This window comes from Agelaius tricolor, unplaced genomic scaffold (genome assembly GCF_023055355.1).
Source record: "Agelaius tricolor isolate 1412-34295 unplaced genomic scaffold, bAgeTri1.0.p SCAF_2, whole genome shotgun sequence".
NCBI classification, from domain to species: domain Eukaryota; kingdom Metazoa; phylum Chordata; class Aves; order Passeriformes; family Icteridae; genus Agelaius; species Agelaius tricolor.
The window spans coordinates 67,231,386-67,255,062 of NW_027269262.1; the positions used below are offsets into that span (position 1 = coordinate 67,231,386).

General features: G+C 41.8%; 2 protein-coding genes across 2 annotated transcripts; both read left to right on the top strand.

The window, feature by feature from the left end:
* The first annotated feature begins 619 nt into the window (after positions 1–619).
* On the top strand, positions 620–3,948 carry MRPL53 (mitochondrial ribosomal protein L53). Its single transcript, XM_071421348.1, has 3 exons — positions 620–760; positions 1,771–1,883; positions 3,527–3,948. Exons 1-3 carry the CDS (start codon positions 672–674, stop codon positions 3,652–3,654), a joined length of 330 nt encoding a protein of 109 aa, XP_071277449.1. The 5' UTR covers positions 620–671; the 3' UTR covers positions 3,655–3,948.
* A 10,180-nt stretch (positions 3,949–14,128) lies between these two features.
* On the top strand, positions 14,129–19,465 carry LOC139587261 (fatty acid-binding protein 5). Its single transcript, XM_071421346.1, has 4 exons — positions 14,129–14,432; positions 17,218–17,390; positions 18,335–18,439; positions 18,573–19,465. The coding sequence occupies exons 1-4, from the start codon at positions 14,357–14,359 to the stop codon at positions 18,621–18,623; spliced, it is 405 nt and encodes a 134-aa protein (XP_071277447.1). The 5' UTR covers positions 14,129–14,356; the 3' UTR covers positions 18,624–19,465.
* Positions 19,466–23,677: the final 4,212 nt, after the last annotated feature.

A 23,677-nucleotide genomic window follows, 5' to 3' on the forward strand; every position in this document is an offset into this window, starting at 1 on the left:
CAAGGCGAGAAGTTCGTTTCTTCTGATAAGGGTGCAATAAATTTTCTCTTAAAGATTTTGGTGTCCTGTGGCTGCCATCTCAGTGCAAGTCCTCTCTTTAAAAAAAGTATCTTACACAGCATAGTTTCTATTTTACCATTATGTTATAACCTAAAACTATATTTAACACACTACTTAAGAAAATTAATACAGCATAACTTTCTAACATAACACATATAATATTCATTTTAACATTTGCGAAAGGCCAATAATAAAATACGCATTTTCACACACTGGAACAGTTTTTCCAGAGAAAATTGCGGATGTTTCATCCTTGGAGGTGTTCAAGAGCAGGTTGGAGGGAGCTTTGAGCAACGCGGTCTAGTGAAAGGTGCCCTGCACAGGGAGGGCGGCTGGAACTACATTAAAAAAAAAAATTAAACTCCCTTCTAACCCAAACCAGTCTATGATCCTCCGACGCAGGAAAGAGCCCGGCCCCGAGCGCCTTGGGTCATCAAACGAGGCTCGTGGGGCCGGCAGCGGTGAAGGGAGCGCACCCGCGGGCCTCCGGCCCCCACGGCCGCTCACGGACTACAGTTCCCAGCTGCCCTCGGGGCGGGCCAATGCGGCTGCCGCAGCCGAGCGCCCCTGCGCGGGGGCTGCTGGGAGCTGTAGTAGGGGGCGGGGAGAAGATGGCGTCCAAGGTGAGCCTGGTGCTGCGGCCGGTTAAGAGTATCGTGGTCCGGTTCTGCCCCTTTGAGCCCAACGTGGAGAGCACCAGGTGAGGGGACTGCGGGGGCTGCCCTGGCCCGCTCTGTCTGGGCTCCCTCTCTGTAGACGCCCCGGCGCCCTCCGTGCGCCCCTCCTGCGGCCTCCCGGGCCGCGCGTCTCCCGCCGGGCGCTGGCGCTGGGCTATGGCACCCGGGGCCATCCCGTGCTGCTGTCCCGAGGGCCCGTACGCTGCCATGCACCCCTTTCACAGCTGTGTGCCCTGAGCTTCAGCAGAATACTCAGCCCCGCAGTGTGCCCCGAGCTTCGGCACAGCGCTCAGTGCTCAGCCCCGCAGTGGCTGATCTGTAGCGAGGGCACAAATCCACTCCCTGTGCTGGTGACGGGCACGCGGGACAGCAGCAGCTCCTCTGTCCCCGGAATTAATCGCTGGAGACATTTAAGGAATTGTGCTTCTCCAGCCATGTTCTGGAGAACAAACAATTCCAAACAATTCTGGGTTCTGCACCAAACAATTCCAAAATGCCGTTTTGCAATGACTTTACAGGCGCACCCACTTTTAAAATGAATTTAGTAACGCGCCTTAACTTAGAATATCTTTAAACTGCCAGAATAGCAGCTTAAAGTAGCTGTCATGCATTTCAGAAATCTACAGGAGACCAAAGATGCCATATAAATAAATGCTGTCTCAAACCCAAACAAGAAAACATTGGCAAGCAAATGATGCATAAAGAAAAATGAAAATGCCTCTGCTGTTTATTTTTTTATTGTTGTTACTAATCCAGCTAAGAGAAACAGAGAAAGTATATACACTGAAGTTTTACAAAGTTCTTTGGTATGCTTTTTTACATGTTAGTATATAAGGAATATATACTGAATTTGGATTTTTGGAGTTTAAGAGTGATTCTCTTATAAGAAGTACCTGTCTGAAGTTAAGTACAAAGCCTATTTTGTTTATATGTTGTTGCCCATCAATATTGAGATGTGCAAATTAATTTTAGAAGTATGTTTACTTTAATTTCTGTCTACAACATACTTAATATATTTTTAATATATTTTCAGAAAATTTCTCCAAAGTATTTACCATAAAAAAGTCCAAGCTACTAATACAAACTGTGAAGTGACTGCTGATGTGAGACATGATGGATCTGAACCAGTTATAGATGTTACATTTGGTAAGGAGCTTGTTTTTAAAGAAACAAAAGACCTTGGGTTTGTGTTGTTACAATGTTATTGTATTCTTTTTTTTTTAAATTGCTTTTTTTTTTCCTCTGGTCCATAACTAGATGTTGAGCAGCTGGGAGGTAAAAAGAAAGAGGGTGTCACTAACAGCCTGATATGTCTCTACTGTTGTTAGACAGTAGAGCTATGGATCTTAGATCCAACAACTGACACCACTGGAGCTAAGTATACTTTTCTGGTGATGTACTTAAAACCTTGCAATCAGATAGAATTCCAGGAAGGTAAATTTAGCTCTGTTTTTATATAATAATCTGTTTAGTTTCCATAATTTTTTTAATGTTACCTGTGGTGGAGGCATCTCAGTCTTGAGAACAGGAGGTTGAATACCTTTAGTTGCTTATGCAACTGAGTAACTGTAATCTGAAGGAACTGCTCAGGTGGGTGAGGCTTTGCATGTGCAGATGGACCTGCAGAATGAGGTCAACTATGTACAACAAATTTCTGGGTTTCCTTTGAGGGTATAGGGAGCAGGCAGGGAATTGGTGGTGGAGATTTCATCAGTTCTGGAAGCGTCCCAGATTCCAGGCTGTGAACAGATGGCTCTAATCTGCTTTTGTCCTTTTCTCTGGCTGCATCTTCTTTCCTGCTGTGCTGTAATGGACCAATATGTCATGTAGCCCATTAAAGTTTTCATTAATATTGATTTCTGCTACCCTCTTATGTTTAAACTTCCATATTTTTAGTGAATTGGTGGAAGTATCAAAAGTGTTGAATGGTCTTTGTTTTGCTTAGGAAAGAAACTATTGCAATGTTAACCTTGCATGTCTCTCTCTCCCCCCATGCCTCTTTCTCATCCTTGTGATGCATTAAGACTAAAGCAGTAAAGCTCTATGTTTTTTCACAGTGTAAACCCAAACCAGTTTATCTCATTAATGCCAAGACACCTCTAAACTCTTCGTATTCTGAAAGCTGATTTTTTCCAGTGAAGTGTTTGTAGCCCTTGTAGTTGGCAAAAATGAGGCTGGAACGTGGATGCCAGGCATGGTATTTCACTATATGGGTTTGGCTGTTGGTTTTGTATTTGCAAATCTTGCAAAATAATTAACTTGGGTAATATTCACCTTCTACTGCTCCCTGCTTGTTTTAAAATAAATTCTTTCAGAATTCTAGAAATCCTAGTGCTTCCTATTTTTTTTTTTTTTACATTATAACCACAAGATTGTGTGAACCAATTTGTTATTTTGGCTGAAGAAGCACATTAAATGGACCACTGATAACAGGCTACTAAAATGCTTAGCCATGTGTGGAAATTGTCCCTTCCAATACCTTACTTGCCTTTTGTGAGGTGACTTTGGGGACAGAGTATGAGCCATTCTTATCAAATGTCTTCTTACTATAGGCATACCTAGACAAATGCCTCAGATTTTTCAATAATGCAGTGCAGAAGTGAAAATTAAATGCATATTGTGTGCAGTTTGATATGTCTGTTTGGCAGTGGTGCATAGTCAGGTTCCTTGGTAGCTGGGGCACTTTCTAATCAGACAAGGTGAACTGTAGTTGGATTTATATGTGTAAAACAACTGCACACCAGAGGAGTTGTCACTTTGTGACTTCTCAAGGTTTTCTTCATTTGTAGCTGATGGAGATCGACTGATAATGAAGGGAGCCCACTTGACCACAGGGGAAATGTTAACAGCATTGGCATCCAGATGTAAAGCAAAAGACCTGAAGGAAGAACAGAAAAGCAAGAAGAAGAATCCCTGAAGAATGGAAAACCAGCTGTGTTTGCATTGACATGTGTTAGAAACAGCAGGCTGCACAGAAGGCTTTTTCCTATGCAACAAAATCTGAGAGATGGCCGAAAGACTTTAAATGTTCCCTGCCTTCCCTTGAAAGAGGACATACAGATCAACAGATATTCTTACAGTAGTGGGTCAAGAGTGGCATAAGATGCAGGAATGCATCTTTCTAAGCAGCTGCATGTTGGACTAATATCACATGTATTTGCATTTCAATGTGAATCATGCACATCAGCTATTAAATTAATACTGCAATGAAGCCAGATCTCTTTGGACATTATTTCCTACAAAATTTCTATAAGGCAGAACATTTTTAGAGTGGTTATTATTATTGTTTGAAGGCTATTAAATTTATTACATTTGAAGAAAACTTATTGACTTAGCTGAGGGACAGCAGGCTGAAAATGTAGAGTGGTTTTTGTACTACTTTGTTTATAATACATCTATTGCTAAGTCCCTACCATTTTCTTCCTCTGTTTTTGAAGGAAGTGGGAAATTTGCTAAATGTAAATTTAGCTCAGCTATTAAAGTAACAAGGTTATGGTCTGTCAACACACAGTAGAGTTACTCATCCTGCATAAAAGTAACTAAGTTTAGCTCAAGTTAGTTTTTTTGGTAATTGGAGAAAAGGGCTATCTTTGAAGTTCAGTTTTGTAGTGGTTTTGTCACTCTTGGGATATTTCATTAACTATTTTGGAAAGATCAAAGGCAGAGCTTTATTTGGTGTTTATAGTCCCATGTCCAACCCTATTATTTATTAGAGTAACTGCTTAGGTGTCTCATCTGTGTTGCAAACCCTCATCTGTGGGTTTGGAAGGGTCGATCTGTCCTCAGGCTGTGCAGGTGAAGGTGTCAGCTCCACGTGTGTTTCATGTGCATCAGTTTTGTTCATAAGAAAAATGTAGTTCCAGTTTTGAGAATTGCAAGTGTGGTGCTCTTGAAAGGCTTTACTTCTACCTTTTTATAATCAGATGCCTGATTTCTCTAAAACTAGTACATGTATTTCCAAAGTTGGCAGCAGATTTAGGACACAAATCTGAAACTAGTTTTACTTTACTTTTGCCAAGATTATTAAATGGACACTGTCCGTTCTGAAGGCAAGGTGGTTCTGAATAGCACTGTCAAGGTAATTCTTTGCAAGTTTCATTAGAATGTTGAAGTCAAGGTGATGTCTTGTGTTAGAGAAGGAGAGCTGTGCTAAAGACATTGGGTGTTTCCCATGTGTCTGCAACAAACAGAAGAGTGTGAGATAAGATGATTCAATGAAATTTGGATGTGGGAATGAGATGTGAATAAATTTATCTGGGATAAATACCTTCTCTGCACTGGAACCTTTTTTTTTTTTTTATTAGGCCATCAGCTCTTCAGTGGTTTTGGAGTGCTGAGCTGCTAAATGTTCTACTGAGCTCTGTTACAGCAGAGGGGTTATGAGAGCTCCTGAAACAGAGGATTTTAAATCCTGTCAAGCTAGAGGAGTACTGTAGAAGAGGACCAAACTGAAATTAGAATGTTCAAAGGACAGGTTGTTTTGTTGTTTATTTTCTTTTGCTTTTCCCACAGTTTAGAATAACATCTGAAAAAGCTTTGCAGGAAAAGTGAGAATTGTTCAAGTGGAAGACCTATGCACAATTATTGTTCCTCTGGTTAATCATATATTCATATGCACAAAAGCCCTCTTACTGTAACATATCAATGATTCTTGAAGGTTTTTTCTTTCTTTGACAGTCTGTACATCAGTGTACAAAACTTATGTTTTAATTTGAAGTGCTTATATCCATCTTAAATAGCCATCTATAAGTGCTTAAAGAGTTAAAGAGGAGTTAAGTAATTAATCATTAATTATTAATAATAATTAAGTTTCTATAGTATTTATTTTGGCCCAAGATTGGGGCTTATATTTATGAATAGAAAAGGGAAAAATGAAAACCCTTGCAATTTTTTTATCATCAAAATGAATCCCTTCTGTTGTCAAAGAAAGGGAGTTTATTTTTTTATTTTACTAGCATGGATTGCTCTGTAAAAACACACACTTTTTCTAAATGCTTTCATTTTAATCCGCACATCCCCAACCTTCCTGCTTAGGTTAGGTCAAAGGCCTGCCATGTTGCCATTGAGAGATCACTGACAAATCAGGGGATGAGGTGTAGGCTGGTGCTGCTTTTGAGGGATCACCAACAATTCAGGGGATGAGGTGTAGGCTGCTGCTGCTTTTGCTGTGGGTGCTGGGAGCTGCAGTTTGCAGTGATAAAGCTCTGATACCTTCTGTGCATGAAAAAGAAGTAATGACTGGGTTTTTAATATGCAACGTGTAAAGCAAAACATACAGGACAGAAAAATCAAGCTAAAAATGTGCATCCTCGAGACTACAAGATACTGGAGTGATATAAACAAGCAAGATGAGCAAGAAGGCACTCCTCTGATGATTATTATGCTAATATGTAGAAAATTTCTCTCCCTGTATCGTGGAGATAAAGGTAGGAATTTATTTTTCAAGTACGTTAAAGATAATCTGTAATGACTTTCTTCCCTGAGCATTTAGATAGCTTTGCTGCAAGCTGCTCCTGCACTCCCAGCTCCTGCTGCTGATTGCCTGAAACAAAGCTCTGACAGCTCCTGACATGCACAGGCCAGCACTGGGGATGTACAGGGTATTAAGGTCACTCATGCACAACAAAGCGTGTCTGGGTGAGCACTGATTTTGCATGTTGTTATTTTTCAGCCCGCTAATCTTGATTATTGTATCCCACCAAAAATGTGGGTGCTTGCCCGACTATAAAAGGAACTGGAACAGACCCTAAAAAACTAGGATTGCCTACATGCAAATAGCATGGCCACATAGGATGTCTGATAGCAGATGATGACATTAAAATGGCTAAATCTCTAATGCCTGGAGATTTAGTAATTATTGGAATAATCTTAGATCTTTTCATTGTACAAATACCTGTTTTTTCAGACGTTCTTATCAGTGCATAGGGAAAATAGTCTTGAAATGGATGAATATGCCATTCAGATAACACAACCTGGCTGAGGTATTCCCTTTTTAAGTATCTGCAGCACTGTTTTTAGAAAAAGATAATGGTATTTTTATTAAAGATTTCAACTAGGAGCAGCAGTGTTAGAGAACATTGCAAGTTCTTCGCCTCTGCTTGTTTGAATTTTAAATGACCAAGGAGTTTATGTGGTATAAAGAAGCCAGAAAAACCCCTCAAAAGTTGAATATCCTGGGACTGTGTTCAACAGTTCTCAAGATGCTTGTTCTCAAATGTATCTCTTACACATGTATACACTCCTTACAGTTTTAAGAATTGCTGGCTCACTGCCCACCTCAAACTCCATGTACAACAAGTTTCCCTGGATGCAGGCCCTGCCTTTCCACTGAGTGGCTTGGAGTCCCACTGAGACCAACATATTGCCTATCATTGATGCCTCTTCTCCATGCACTTCTCTGCCTTCTCCATCTCCTGGCCTAATAGTTTTTTTCCTTACTGGCATTGTTTGATCTCATCCAGGCTCCCCTTTTCCCCTTGGAAGGCCTGAGTCACTCTTCTGAGCCCTTTTTGTTGATTGCTAAGAGCATGCAGTGGCTTCAAGCAGCCAAGGTACTCTGCTGCTGGTAGACCACTCCATGTTCTCTGCTTCCTGCTCAGCCTTGCTCTGTAAGCTGGTAACTGTTGGGATGGAGCAGCATGAACAGCTAGAGGTGGTTTTTGGCTTCTGATTAACTTAACAAAAAATGGTCTTTACAGTGAGCCGGTCTTCTCAGGATTTTACAAAACTAAGGATGCACCCAGGGACCGCTGTTAGGGGTGTGAAGGCAAAGGAGCTGCTGACCTGTTTTGATCATGACTCCTGAAGTTCCAAAGTGGTACTTGAAAGCAGAGTTAAGGCAAGCCTAGATATTTTGTTTGACTTTAAGCAGTCTCCTACCTACCGGCAGTGTTAATAGCAGAGGTTAATAGCACATCAAAGGAGATATTTGCATTGTGCTTCACTGGAAGAGGTGAGTTTGACTTGTTTCCATATGAATTAATATTTCTTTTAAGGCAAAATAGCTGGAAAAATGGACGAGCATGTTTGTGGAGGGAATGCTTGGTCAATAGGAGCAAACCTGGGAAAGACAACCTTAGTGGACAGATTCTCACAATTCAGACTGACAATCCCTGCAGGAAGTTCAGAGCACAGGTAGGAGGCAAAGCAGCAGGTTCCTTCCTTACTCAGGCACTACTCCTCTGTTTCTTTTGAACCCTCCACCCTTTTTCAACACAGAGTCAAAGACCAGCCTTACTGTAAAAATAACATGGTTGGCATGCAAAGCCAGCAAGTTTGTCCTCTCTTACACAGTTCTTGCATGAATGCATGGAATTATCTTTTCACTGTTGGGGAATCTGAGTGGTTCAAGTCACTTGCATGAATAAAAGAAAAAATAAATATTTTCATGGAGTTTTTAAAGTATGTTTATAGATGAAGATTTATAGAACTTGACTTCAAAATCCACTGCTCAAGTGAATTTCAGAGTATTTACTGGGAATGACAAATTTAAGGATCAGGTGATTACTTCTTTCCTTCAAACAGCTAGATCAGTATCAAGTTAAATTGCACATGAAAGAAAAGGTAGCAGTCAGTACCAAAAACTTTTGGCAGAAGCATAGGAACAAATTAGAGAACTGCAGTGTAATTTCCTACTCCCTTACAGATTTTCTCTGATCTGGTTGTTAGATATGTAATATCAAATCTTGAGATGGAATCAGGGATGTAAACCCAAATAGCATGAGACTTTTCAAGTCTAGAAGAGCAAGCTGGAAAATACCTGCTTGTCCTGCACGGTAGCTTGAGATGCCAGAGGCAAGAATTTTCTTAGAAGACTTTTGAACACAAGTCATTTAGTCAATCCTTTTTGCAAACTTAGCATGTTGGCAATGGGAATGGGACAATAGTAAAAACTAGCTTTAGCTTTCAAAGGGTTTTCCCCAATGTTCTTCTACAGTCCATGAAAAAGGAGGTCTTGAAAGGCGAGTCAGAACTGGAAGCTAAAACACTGAGCAGCAGCCCAGAGAGCCTCTCTCTTCCCACTGTGTGCAGGTGTGAGAAGGCTTGTGCTGCTTGGTGAAAAGGAACCCCCATCAACTGTGCCTCAGGTGCTTTACACCTTTTCAGCCCAGGATGAAGTCCTTTGGGAGCCCTGGCCAGGTAGTCAGCCTACACATATTCCTAGCACCCTATTACTTGATTTTGGCCAACAGGAAGAGGAGCAATTGCAGCCCCTCTCCAGCTTTCCTGGGAAAGCTGTTGGTATCCACAGCACAATGAGAAGACCCTTCCTCTGCAGAGTGTGAGTGTCAGGCTCTGCCCTTCATATTTCTGGACTATGATGCTCTCCTTTGTGATATCCTGAGAATGAGAAGTATGGTTGTAGCTATAAATGAAACATTGTTTTTTTTCTGAGGTTCCCTTCACATCCTCAGTAATGGAATTCTACTTATGATATGCAATCAAGGAAAAAAGCTAAAGCTTTATATACCCTTTTAAAATCCAGTGAGAACATATGTACTCTATTGATTCCAAATTTCATAATCTAATTATTTATCATTGGTAGAAATATTAGTTTTATCATTACCTATTCCAAATAATTTTGACATTCTTTGTCCTTTCCCTTACGTTCTTATTGTTCCAGACTACACAGAAAGGACAAAGTTGAAGTTTTATTTGTCTTTATTTACAGAGACATCATTTGGGTTGATTTTTTTTTTGTACATCTGATGTTTCTAAAACCAATACCAGAATATTTGTTTTCTGAAAGTCTCTTCTGTGAGCAGGTATTCCCTCTTACTGAGCTTTTGTTTTACATGGATCAAAGGCTTTTTCAGTGCTAAAACTACAGCTATGGAAGATTTGTAGTCACCCTAATATCTTTTTTAGCATTGTAATGACTATGCTGATTATAAAATTCTGAAGATAAATAAAAATATTTTTATTCTTACATGTGGCTGTTTGCTGTTCATGGTAGATACTGCTGCTAAATAGAAAGGACTTTTCAAAGCTTCTGAAGTTAGGTACCAGCTCACATATCTGCAGTCACTGTGACCTGGGCTGGATCTGACATCCAATCATTTTTTGTTGGGAATGAGGAAAATGAGTCCTGGACTCCTCTTCCAAGTCACTGCAGGCTCCTGGAGCTTTCTCTCTCATCACTGAGGCAGGCTACACTCGGTGAGCTGTGACACCATTGCCACAGTAAACTTTGCCCTAGAAGCATTTCTCTTTGACCTTGCTTTGAACGTGCTGCTGACAACGTGCAGGAGCTGGGCTCAGGCTGCCAGGGTGCTAATTGCATTATGGTGATGCAGTACTGCATTATAGTAATGCAGTAATGCTCTGTGGCACCAGCAGCACCGCCGCGCCGGCACACGTGAGCCTGCCCACCCCAGGACAGGCTGCCTACCCAGGGCAGATGCAGCAGTCTCCAGATTCACAGCAAGGATTCTTTGGACCCATGCTCCATGCTGGAGAGCAACATGGCTTTGTTTTGATTCAAAACCGGATGTATTGCACAAAGCCCATTGATAAAACAAAGCTATGCCCAGCTCTTCCAGCTCAGAGGTAATAAAATGCTGATATGCCGGGAGATCTTGTGCATGTTGACATACAAAGGAAAACTTGCAGGTTTGTGCGTTGTTGCTTCATAATCCCTGGCCTTGTATTGCCCAAGCAAACACCTCTTTAGTGGCAAAGCTTCCTTAGGCCAGCTAGGCAACTGTAGCACGGGTTTCATCATGCCTGCCCAGCGATGACATGGCTGGGAAGGGAAAACCACACTTGTACAACAAGGAAACAGAAACAAAACTCTGCTACCTATGCAATTTTCCCCATCCATGCCTTGGGGGTGAGTAGCTATTATTCATAGACTGCATTAACTTTTTTCCACAGCTAGGGATAGGCCGAAGAGTAAAATTTTGGCAGTGATGTCCAGTTTTCCTGACAATTTTCTAAGACTTTCTCAAGAGGTTATCTTATCTAAAAGAAGACACTTAGAAAAGGTGGTCTATATACACAATATGTCTGTATTCTAGAAGGAAAGCAAGATCCCTCACACAGTAGAGCATAGCTCTATCAGATTGGGTTCCCTCCAAGTTAAACATATGGGCAGATTAATGAGTAAAGGTCTAGGGAAAAAGTTACGCCTCCTATGGAACCAGATTAGTGATATGCTGCAGAGGAGGAGGTGGTGCTCTGCCCTGCCCAAGCAGCAGGTATTGTGACTCCAAAAGACAAAATATGGCTTAGCTTGCATGCAGGAGGTGAATCTATGGCTACGTGAAGAGAAACCTCAAACACTGCTGGCCACAGCTCCCACGTCAGATGAAGCATCACTGCCCCTGCCCCAAGGAGTAGAATGAAGGTCTCTGTGCACATCGCCTTGCACTTGGTAATGAAGAGCTGTAATACCCTCCTGTCCTACAAGGTGCAAGGGTTTGACTACCTGAGGGAAGCATTCACCCTGGTTAGGCTCAAGCTGCCAAGGTGGTGGTTGCTCCCAAATGTGGCTACGTGCTTGCCGTGCAGCTCATTTCCTCAGAAAAATTTACACTTCTCATTGTAAATTTGATTCTCCTTTTCTTGGACAATATATAGTTCACTGTGGAAATGAGCAAAACTTCAGAGAATTTATTCTGTCTGCACTGAAACAATAATATGTGGCACAGGGATTCCATGCTGTCCATAGGTAGCATGTACTTGCTGCTTCTCTTGTCATATATCTAAAGATGAGACTACACAAACACAAAAGGTCTGATCATGATGTCAGCCTCAAACCAGGCTGGAATTGAGAATTACAGGATTGAATCCCTGTGGCTCAAGCACGTCTGGATATCTGAACATTTTAGTTTGCCTCCCAAAGAAGGAGCCATATTTGGCAAATATATACTGTTGAGATAAAAAACAATGTAAATTTTGTAGCTCAGGCTACCTGTGCCTTACCCAGAATGATACATCTCTGGCCCCTATAGATACTTTTTTTGCTACACAGACAGTTTCAGCACCATTTTGTTTCAAAGAAGTTTTGAGATGTGGTGTTGATGATATCACAGCCAGTAATCCGTGTCACTGGATTGATTAATTTGCAAAACATTAGGACTTTGTAAGAATTGAGTGAATGAGTGAATTTTTTTTCACTGTATACTAACAATCTGCATTTCAGAAAAGAGAGATAAGAGTCTCTTTTCTTCTTGTGTCTTGTATGAATTTACATGCCTAGACCTGAAAAATTTGTGAGGAGAATAAATCAGACCAAATGACTTGTGGGAGGATTCAAAACTGTAGCAATGTTGAGCACAGGTGGGTAACTGGATCTTCAGGTACTTCAGATCCAGGAATACTGTCTCACCACTAGATGGAAATAGTGGATTTTACATCTTCTGCTGCATTATCAGCACTTATACCTGACTACCATTTGCATATCGTAAGCCATCTGCAGGCAGCACTGCAGAAATGTGGATCCAAAATTATTTGCTGGTGTACGTGGAGTAAAGCCAAGACTTCTATTTCTAGAAATTGTCCCCGCTTTACAAGACTGAAGACTTCCTAATTCCTGAAGGATGATTCTGTTTGATCCCTAATCTAATGGCTTTTCATTTATCCTTTCTGTAAGCAACCAGAGAACTGCAGCATGGACGGCATGTTGATTCAACTATCATGAATTAGTCAGTAAACATCACCCTAATTTAACATTTACTCTGAAATCTCTTACACAAGACACACACAAAATTAAATTAAAAAAAAAAAAGTGAAAGAATGTTGAAAGTCCTGTGTTTCAATATACCTACTTAATGACACAAAAAAGAAGCAATATGACTTGCTGTCTTATGAGCAGAGGCTATAATGTTGTTTGCATATTAAAAGCAAGCATATAGTCAGAGAAGCAGAAAGTAATTAAAGACAGCTTTGTAGGGAAGGATAGTTAGAGGAAATAAATAAAAAAAATCAGTTCAAACATTATCTGTTTATTTTGTGTACAAAAAATCTGACTTTTTACAAAGTCTTGAAACTTCTAGCTGCTGTGTGAAGTTGTATCACTGCAAAGCATAAGGAAAAAAGTCCTCCTTGCTCCAAAACGTTTGGCTTTATGGCACTTTCTCATATTGTGAAATGCTGGAGCCAGCACAGAACCTGCTTTACTGTCTTCTCTGGCTTTGATGGTTTTGATACCTTCATCTCAAACTCCTTCATGAAAGTACTAGCAGAGAAGTGTAGTAACTGTTATTCCATAAAAAAACCTTGAGATACTAGATGTATCTCCACAATTCTCTTTTTTCAGACAGGAGAAAGTAGCTGTGGTTTTCATCCAGTGTGATACAAGGCCAACAGAGGCAGAGATTGGCATAACCCTGATGCTGGAAACAAATTTTGGGGGTACATTGGAATCAGGAATATTTTTTTTGTGACTTAATAATAGCAGCTTCCTCACAGAATATGACAGTAAATCTGACAAAATTTGACAAACAATTAGTCAAAACCTCACAGGGCCTCTTGAGAGAGTATATTTTATGATGCCACTTCTGTGCCAGTGTACAGTTGAGGCAGCTGTAACATTTTCCTTTAAGAAGTAGGAATTGCAGTTCAAGATGGACTAAAACCAAGATAACATATCTCCATTTTTCCTATGCTAAGGCATGAGGTTGCATTCAGGCTCTGATTTTTCCTGCGTACTGCAAGCACCCACATTAATTCTGTGTTTTGATTGATTTTGTTGGCTAAACTGACCACTGTGTGTATGTAGAAGGTCTGTTCCTGGGTCACAGTAACTATGGATAGCTGTAGTTCAATAATATGTGATGTACCAGTGGGAGTTGTTGGGAAAGCTGGCAATCAAACCCAATAAACTGCTTTGAGATGCTGATGCCTTATTGCTCTGTCTCTGTGCCATATGATGATTTTTTTAATAAGCCTTCAAAAAAACCATGACGAGTAATAAAAAGTATAATTTAGCATCCAGAGTCCAGCTAGGAGTGCAGGGTACCGGCACTCAGCATGCTGGACTCTTTCACCACGCCGGATGGAGTTTGTGTTCGAAGCAGCGTTGAGGCCACAACATCCCTCGGGGGGACAGCTCAGGCAGTGTCCCCCCGTTCCTGGGCGTTCCCGTGCTGGGGTGCAAAGAGGGGTTGCGAGTCTGTGTGTGTAAGAGTGTGAGTGTGAGTGTGCGTATCTATTTGTGCATGTGAGTGCGTCTGAGTGTGTGAGTGTGCGTTTTCTGTGTGTGTGCATGCCTATTTGTGCATGTGAGTGTGTGTGTCTGCGTGTGACTGCGTTTGAGTGTGCCTGCCTGTGTGTGTGCCTGTGTGTGTCTGTGTGTGAGTGTGTGTGTCTGTGTGCCTGCCTCTGTGTGAGTGTGTGTGTGTGTCTGTCTGTGTCTGTCGGTGTGCGTGAGCGTGTGTGCGGGCGGAGGGCGGGCAGTGCCCGGCGTGCCCGCTCTTGCCGCCGCCGCTGCCGCGGGCGGGACTCGCCGGGCGGGGGCTCGGCGGGGAAGGGGCCGGGGCGCGGCGGGAGCCCCATTGGCTCTGCCGGCAGCACATGTTGCCCGCCCGGCTATAAAGGCGGCCGCGGCCGCGCTGCAGCCCGTCCTCCTGCCTTCACGTTTCTACAGGGACGCCATCAGCTCCAGTGCCGCCGCCATGGCCATCGACGCGTTTTTGGGTAAATGGTGCCTCGTCTCCAGCGAGGGCTTCGAGGAGTACATGAAGGAGCTGGGTAAGAAGCCGGCGGCTCCCCGCCCCCGAGAGGGAGGGATGGATGCCGGGATGCCGCCCCGGGGATGTGCTGCCGCTGCCGGCCGGCGAGGCTCTGTCCAAGGTCCGCGGAGAGCCGGGCCCGAGGGTGGGACGCAGCCCGGCCGAGAGCCGCGGGTGGGCGGCGGCTGCGGGGGTGATGCCGGGAATCTCCGGGATGCAGCGCCGGGGGCTCCGCGCCCTCTCGGCTCCGGGAACGGAGCGCTGGCCGGCAGCAGAGCTTTCCTGGCGGGAGAGCTGCCGCCTCTGGCTCCGCGTCCCAAAGATGTCAGCGACCCTTTTTGCATCGTAATGCCGGTGCCTGTGAGGCAGGTGCCGGCACCAGCAGGCACCTTCCCGCCGCACAGCGCTGCCGCCCCCCTCCGCAGGGCCGGGATTAGCAGCTGGTGCCGGCAGCCCGGCTGCGATTAGGCCGGTCCGCCCCTCCCTCAGCGCTAATGCCGGGGCGGGGAGCCGGGGCTGAGCTCGGCGGGGGGAGCTCGGCGCTGCCCCGGCCCCGAGGGCGGCGGCTCCGCTCGGCCGGGCTGGGTCACCCAGCCCCAGCACACAGACCTGCCGAGCCGGGGCTGCCTCCCCGCGGAGTCACCTTGGCTGTCTCCTCCCGGGAAAGCCAAACTGGATCAGCTGCTGTGGGTAACCGGCTGCCCTGCCGGAGGCTGTTTGCCTGCTTTCTTCTGTGGCTAGTCACACCTTTATCTCTGGGGGATGGTCCTGGCTTGTTATCCCTGCGTCCAGGCTGCCCTACATTTTGTCACATGAAGTTACCGGATGAAGAACACACCTAACAGACCAGGAGCCTCATCTACAAGCTCTGATTTACCACTTTTCTGTGAGCATCCTGGCTGACAGGTGATAGATACCTGGAAGTGTCTATATGGCCCAGAAGCTATTATTTTCTGCAATTTATTCACAGATGAAAGCCATGATATTTTCTCAAGAGGCAGAAGATGTAGGCTTATCATGAGAGGGAGAAGAAGGAATTTAGGTCTTGCGTTCTTCACATAAAATACAAAAAGCATCACTGCATTTACACTCTGCAGACAGTGGTGGCTGTAATTACATTTTGGGAAGCCTGTCAGTATGTGATAGGTATGATATGACAAAGCCTTTTGGACTGAACTCTTTAGGAGACTTTGGAGGAAATTCAAGAATTTTAAGCTCGGCTTGGTTGAGCCATGGATTAGGATGCCTTGGTGCCTTGATGTCCAATGGCCAGACCTAGGCATGTGCCAAGTTGCAACTTCAAAGTAGAAATTAGGTGCTGCAACTGCAGAGCACCTCCCATGCGTAGGCAGCACCAGACTGTTGTTTGGTTTTAGATTGAAATCATAAACCCAGTCACTTTTCCATTTTACATTCACAATTCAGGCAATTAAATTTATACCAAGTCACATTTTAGGAGCCAGGATTTCACCCTTGCTGGCTACCTGTGAAACTCTCTGCCTTTGATCCTATTGATGCACCACAAATGAGACCATGCAGATTCTGCTCATTCTGTGCAAAAGAACATTTGAGGACAAAGAAGTTGGAATTTCACTTCTTGCCATATGGAAGACATGCAGCTCATCTCTGTTTAGTTGGATCCCAAGCTGTAGCTGATGAAATAATTCCCTGATTACTCTGGCCTGGACTACAGCAACAGAATGTGTGTGGAGGTTACTGTGGCAATAATTTCCAGTTCTGATCAGAAAAGCTGGACTGAGGATAACTGTTTTTTCTCTGTGAACTCAAGCTTAAGGCTGAATCCTGGAATCTCATTTGAGTCTGGAGAAGCAGTGTCTGGAGAGTACTTTATTTCCCTCTGCAGGACACAGCCCTTACCTCCACATGCCTGGGGAGTGCTGTGCTGATACTTGACAGCATTTTTTACATTTTTTAACTACACCAGTTGCAGAACCCAGGCACTCACTGACCTGGTGATACTTTCTGCCTCATTTGGTTGCATATCAATTCACGGTTCTGATATGCACTTACCAGTTTGATGGAGTCATGTTTGTTGCTTGCTGCCCTCTTATTTGCATTTTCATCCTTCATATCAAAAAGATTCAAGCAAATTTTGCAAACAGTGCATGCAGGGGCTGAAGCAGGGTGAATCTGAAGAGTTTTGAGGGCTGCTGTCTCCAAATCATGAATTTTCAGCCATTTCCGAATTGCTCATTTCTCCATTTCTCTGTCTTATGCATGTGTGTGTAAGCACTATTTTCTATGATAATGATTTTCTAATTCACAACTCCATACTTTGTAAACAGGATGTAAAATATGAAATTTAATTAAAAATGCCATGTTTGCAATGGTGTACAAATTAATGGAAGGGTATTTATTAAGTTTGAATAAAGTGGATTCATCTGTCAATAAAAATAATTTGTAGACTTTTAAAGTGTTCAGAATTTGAAGTGGATAATTTTCTTTTAGTTTAAGCTTTCATATTTGTTTTCCTTTTTGCTATTTATTTCTGTTTGAAAAAAAAATCAGTGCTGAGTTTTGGGATACCTAGAAATCCTCGAGAGGGCAAAATAAATTTAACTTTAGCTCTCTGAGGAAACAAAAGAGTAACTCTGCAAATGATCTTTTTTCCTTCCTCATCTGTGGAAAATTTAAAACATCCTCTTTCTTTGTGGCTCTTGAGCTTTGATTCTCAAGTGTGCTTAAGTGCCTAATTAAATGGGAATTAGGTATTTGAATTCTTGTGTGGCCCTAAGCCTAAGGGTTTAACTGACTTTGTGACACTCTGTGCCTCTCCCTTGCAGGTGTGGGTATGGCCATGAGAAAAATGGGAAGCATGGCCAAACCAGACGTTTACATTATTCAGGATGGGGACACCATCACCATGAAAACAGAAAGCACCTTCAAAACTTCACAGTTTAGCTTCAAGCTTGGTGAGAAATTTGAGGAAAACACATTAGATGGCAGGAAAACTCAGGTCAGTACACTAAATTCCTGTTGAAAAAAGGCAATTCTTTGGGTGTTTTACAAAGGGAGATGCTATTTTAAAATCAGTTTTAACATCCACACGAACAGTGCTTTATTCAATGAGCAGTTGTCTCTCTAAGTCTCATTGACAATTTTTTAAACATGGATTAAGCACATTCCAAAGAGGGAGAGTGCTGAAATCAATAGTCTTGTGTATTTTGCTGTTTTCATTTTGTGGCAGAAGCATTTTTTTAGTAAAACTAACAGACCTCTAAATCCCTGTTAAAGCCAAATGCCATTTCATTTGAAGCCTGTGGGGAAAAAATGCCATTGATGTTTAATCAGAGGCAATTCAGCCCTAGGGTTAACCTTTCTGCTCTGTCCCTTATTTGCATAACAAGAGAGCCTGGTTCAGTGTGGGGTGGGATCAGAGACAGCAAGGTAGCCATGAGAATTACAGGCACTAAACTCCAGTTTTAGAAGGCAGAGTTTCTCCTTGCACCTAGAAGGAAGAATATTTATCCCAAAGGAGGGAAAAAGCAAAGGATATATCTCATTTCCTCCTGTGAGTGCTCTCTGTTTATCACCCCCCTCCCTCCAGCCACACACTTTCAGTTCATCTATTCCTGCAAGATCAGATAAATGCTACACAAAGCCTCAAAGCCCATGTAACAAAGAGATGAACAGAGAACATCTTCTGCTCCTGTTAATTGAAATTGTGGATGGTGTCAAAAGTTTGTCTGATGCAGAAATGTGTCAGAGCAGTGAGTTAGTTACTGTAAGAAGAGGATTGATAAGATGTTTAACATAATTTCTGGCTTTGTAGTTGTCAATGATAAAATTATTATTGAGTGAGCTGGGGTGGGAATCTTTCATTTGGGATAAGATGTTGGAAAGCCTCAGTGCTGCCCAAATGTCATGGGGAAAATACTGATGGTCAGGTTCTTCTTTCAGACCCTTGTCAGCTTAAAAGATGATGGCTCATTGCTTCAAGAGCAGGAATGGGATGGCAAGAAGACCACAATCACAAGGAAGCTCGTGGATGGAAAATTGGTGGTGGTGAGTTCAGTCCCACTTTCTGATCCCCAAGTGCTGCTGGTTGGTAGCCTGAAATGTAACTCCTAACATGCCTTTTTTCCCTGTTGGTCTGCACTGAGAGGTAAATTAATAAATACATCTCTTTATCTTCTAGGAGTGTGACATGAATGGTGTCAAGTGTGTTAGAGTCTACCAGAAGGCATGAGGACATCTTCAGGTTCAGTAGGAACTTGCTGCAAACAACTCAGTTCAGTGGACAGAGCTCCTTTTCACTCCGTATTTTCCTTTTCCCTGTTTTCTAGTATTTCAATGGACTGAGTAGCTGAGTGCAATTCTTTTTAAAGGCCGTGATGTAACTATTATGTAACTATTCTGAACTTAGGCTATTAAATAAAATTGTTGAATATATGAAGTGGAAACATTGTTACTAGTGTTACTAGTGGAATTTTAAGTGAGGTTTCAAAAAAACAAAAAACAACCCCATTTTGGTTTTAGGCTCTACTACAGTCTGCCTTCAGCACAAAACAAGCCAGTATATCACAAACATTCCTACTTTCTAAGATAGTAAAATCTGAAATTGGAACAACTCCACAACCCAAACTTTGAATGTATTTTCTAACATCCATGTTACAAAGTAACTAGAATTGTGTGGGTATAAATTCGAGATAAACTAAATTGGTGTTTAAGTAAGAGGAATGGATTTTCAGGGTTAGTTTGGGGTTTCTTGTGTTTCAAACCCACAGTTTTCTTAATTTCAATATATAATACCCACAGTTTTCTTAATCTCAAGATATACCAGTAAGCCAATGAACATGATAAATCTAAGCAAGCACATACACACTTTCTTGAAAGGAAGCCTTATTTTAAGAAGACTTTTCCTAGCAAAACTCTTATTCCATGTCCAGTAACATTCTAAAAATTCTTAACCAAAATTGCTGAAATACTGCCTAAAACCTAAAGCCTCATTTTTTTTTTTAACTTGTTTGAAACACCTATCAATGGAGTATATATGCTTTGAAGTGCCATAATAAATAATCAGAAATATCAGTGTCTTGAGTATTACTTTTACACTGGTTGGGAAACAGAGCCTATAATGCTATTACTCTGCCAAAGAGGTGTCAGATGAGACAAAAATTTAAAAGGTTTAGGTGAATTTCTGTGATACCAGACAAGCATGTCCTAAAAGTGAAACCATTTGGTGACAGGAAAGTTTCCATGAACTCAGGAGCCTTGGGGATCATGCAATTGCACAGGTCCTGTTTGCTGCATCTGTCATTGCAGGATCAATTTCTACTTGTGAGATTTTAGCTGCTCAGTGCATGTATCGTATTACTGAGCTTACTCAAACAGAAAAATCTGTTGTGTTGTGTTCATTCTGTGAACCATGGAAAGTGACTTTTCCCATAATTTTGGACCATTTCATAATTTTATGACTACTTACACTGTCATCCCTTTTACCTATGTCATCTGAAAGCATTTTTCCCAGGAGAATATTTCTTGCAATTTCTTTCTGTGACTCCTTTTTGGGTGGTCCTTTTCCACATTATTTTGTAGTAGTATTTCTCCTCATTTTAATATGAACCCCAAAGATAGAGGGTGCAGTATTACACAGACATTAGAAATAGAAGGAATCTACCCACAGAAGTAATATGGAAAACAAACTGCTTTTGGGACCTACTAAATTTCAGATCAGAAATACACTGAACAGTATCAGGCATGATATGGAAATCCTGTCTCCCTTCCTAAAGAGACAGTGTGGCTGCTCTCAGCTGGGCATTAAGCCTTCTGTGAGGTCACTGGTCTATCACTTAGCCATGCTTTGTTTACTCCTGATCCTGGGTAGTGTTAATTGTTTATCTTTCATTTGAATGGAAAAACAGCCCAATGTCTTTTCTAGGACATCCGTTTTGATTACAATGAGATCACTTCTTGTAAAACAAAAGGCAGAAGAGTGTCTTTTTAGAGTGATTTCCTTTGGGAAAAAAGGCTTATAAAGTCTGTATCTGTGCTCTCCAAATTCAGCCACATGTGAAGTAGAGGCTACAGGTCCCAAAGAAAACTATTCTTCCACAAATGCCATGAAAATAGGTGGCCTGATGAAGGAGATGGATCATTAAAGTACCTTGATGATGGAAAGACTGCACATGCAAGTGACACTTTGACATTAAATGGAAGTAAAACATCACGAGAGCTCTTGGCAGACACAAGTTATCTTAAGCACAGAAGCTGACCAATGAGAAGAGGCAGATCAAGAGGAAACTGGAATTCTTTAGAGCTAATTCTCCAGAACTACTTAGTCTCACATATTTATTTGCTTTATTTTGATGTTAGCTCCAGCCTCAGTTGCCAGCAGCTTCAATGTAAGTGTACTGTGACCCAGAACTACCATATATACAACCTGTTTGTGTTAGCTTAGACCACACACTAAAAATGATGATTGTTCTATAATACTGCAAGCTAACATTTATAATGCTCAGGACTTGAAAATATATTTAGTTCCCAGTTTCCTCCTATTATTTATTATACTGGAAAAAACCTTCACTCTTCGTGAGTTTATACACGCAATATTCCCATCAGTGCAAAATAACCAATTGTCCTGACATTTGAATAGCTGTACTTCACTGTATCACACATGAAGGCAGAAAATAAGACTTCTGAGTAGAACTGAAAAAGAAGAAGTTGTGCATTATCCAGCCAGGACTGCTTTATAATGCTAAAGAAATAAATGAGGAGACAAGCTTTGTTGTGACATTTTAGTGCATGTTTTTTTAAATACTTTGGAGGGATGAAAGAACCATGTTTAGCAAAGGAAGCTGCAAGCAGAACTTGCTCAAAGAGAAGCACTTTCCATGTCCAAAACACATTCATTTAAAGTTACGAGCAGTGTCAAATTTATATCTTTAAATCTCACTGGCTTCTCAAATTGGTGTAGTTCTGCTGTTTACAAGGAAAAGGCTGCTGCTGAGGTGTTTGTTTGTTTGTTGGTGAGTGGCTGGGCAGGTGGAGTTTTTTTGTAGTGAAGTGGGATAAAGGAGTAGAAAATGAAGTTGTTGAGTAATTTAGATCTGATATTCCACCACATTAGGGAAGTGTCTTGTTTGAGCTTTCCAGGAACACTAATGAAAAGGCACTGTGCTCTGTGGAGCGTGTACTGGCTCTGGATAATGCTCAGACTATTAAGGATTTTCCTGTTATGGTTTGGCATTATGATTTATTTCAGAATTGTTATCCTACTCTGCCTGCAATCTCTGCAATTAACACTGGCTTTTCCTCTTCCTCTCCCCTTCCTACCTCACTGCCCTCCAGATCAAAGTTTTTTAATAAACAAAGCCCATGGTAGGAAACATCTCAGTTTTCTGAGAATATGGTTCAACTGATACCTGTCAGCTGTCCAGAAAAAAAAAGAGTGCTTATTTCTTCAGGTGTCAAGATCAAGTGTAGGATAAGAGTTTTGCTCTGCCATTGGCCACTTGGGCTATATTAACTCACACCCAAAGATCTGAAAAGCAAATTATCATTGAATAGGCACTCTTTTTTTTTTTTTTTTTTTAGGTTAAGACTTAAAAATCTAGTATTGTATAAACCACCTTATCTACTTCTAGGTAATATTATGTTCTATGAATTCTGTGGCTTAATAAAGCAGTCCATTCAAAGTAACTCTTATTAAGGTCAAATGCCGAAAATAAGTGCCCTGTAAATATTTCTCAGGGTCCTAAGAGAGACCTGGGTCTCTGCCCAGAAGCCCCATTTCAGCTCAGCCTAGGGTGTCAGTCTGTGCCTGAGCTGGTTATCAGAGGATAAGTCTCCAGCTCAGGTATCTTCAGATTTTACACAAAAAAAATCATGCTTAAAACTAGTTTCTATAAAGGAAGTGCCATGTTGTTTTTATTCTACATAAAATGGTTTAACAAAAATAAAAGTAGTAATGCAGGCCAGTTCCACTCAGACCTTTGCTGGTGATTCCTTCCCTGCCTGAGTATGTGCTGGCACAATGAATGGATTAGAAACCTTTGCACTGTGTTGATTATTTGTGATCTTGGGGAAAAAAAGCCAGCATGAGAGTGGGTGGGAACAAGCTAACATATATTAATTATTCTTTGATGCCTAATTTCAGTCCCATTGTTCAGCCCTGAGAGGATTTAGCATTATTTTCTTAGGTTTTGGAGAAAATCCAGCATCTGTGTAAACACATTTTTGTCCCATGGTTCTTCCAGCTTTGGCTTTTCAGCCCTTGTACATCAAATTAAGTTTTTGTTGACACTTCCCAGAATGGTTTTACTTCATACTATTATTTCAGAGGAAAAGGAAACACTATGAGAGACCCTGCTCCCAAGAGTGAATTTGGTTTCCTTTCCAGCAAAAATGTTTTCAAAATCAATTCCCTCTCCCAGGTCCTAATTATATTCTGAAGATATTTACATGTGAAGTTCATTATAGTTTCAGAAAAAATGTAAAGCTTCTGCAACACATGCAACCTGGAACCAGTTTTGTAATGTCCTACAAAAATCTGCTGAATCCCAATTAGCATTGTTGACACTTTAAAATAAATAACATGTTTGTCATTAATCACAGATGTGCACTCTGAAATTAAATACCAGAAGACAAATATCCCAGTCTGAGGACCATGCATACCACTTATCTAGGACCTGACTTTTTGTTCCCCCAGGCAGAGCATCTGCTTCCCTTGGGAATTCCTGCTTGAAATCATTGGGTCTACCTTCAGAAAAGGTGTTACCTAAGGGTGAGCTCATTGTGCAGTGCAAGTGTCCAACAGAAAATGGAGTGCAATTTTAAAGCTGGGAAGGCAGGGAGGTGCTGCTGCCCACCCCAGGGGCATTCGTGTTCTGTAGCTTGAATGTCTGTGGCATGGTCTTCTGGGGCCTGGAATAAAGTCCTGTATGGTGATCAGCAAATTCAAAAGCATTCAGGGTAGCATGGCCTGCATGGCTTGAGCTCCATGGAAACCTTGAACTGAGATCAGAGAGTCCATGACAGGGAGTTTCTGGCAACTTCTAGAGTATCAAGGCTCCTTGGGTGCATGCTAAGTTGAGCTGAAGGCAACTCTGACTGACTCTTCACTCTAGAAATTATGACCAGGCCTTGTTATGGCAATTTAATTCTATAAGTAGCAGTAGAGATATAATTCTACAGAATAATTTCTGTAGAAATTATTCCTATTTTATTGTGAAGTGTAATTACAGCAAAATATTAATATTATCTCTTGAACTGTGTAAAGCAGTGTCTGATACTGGGATTTGC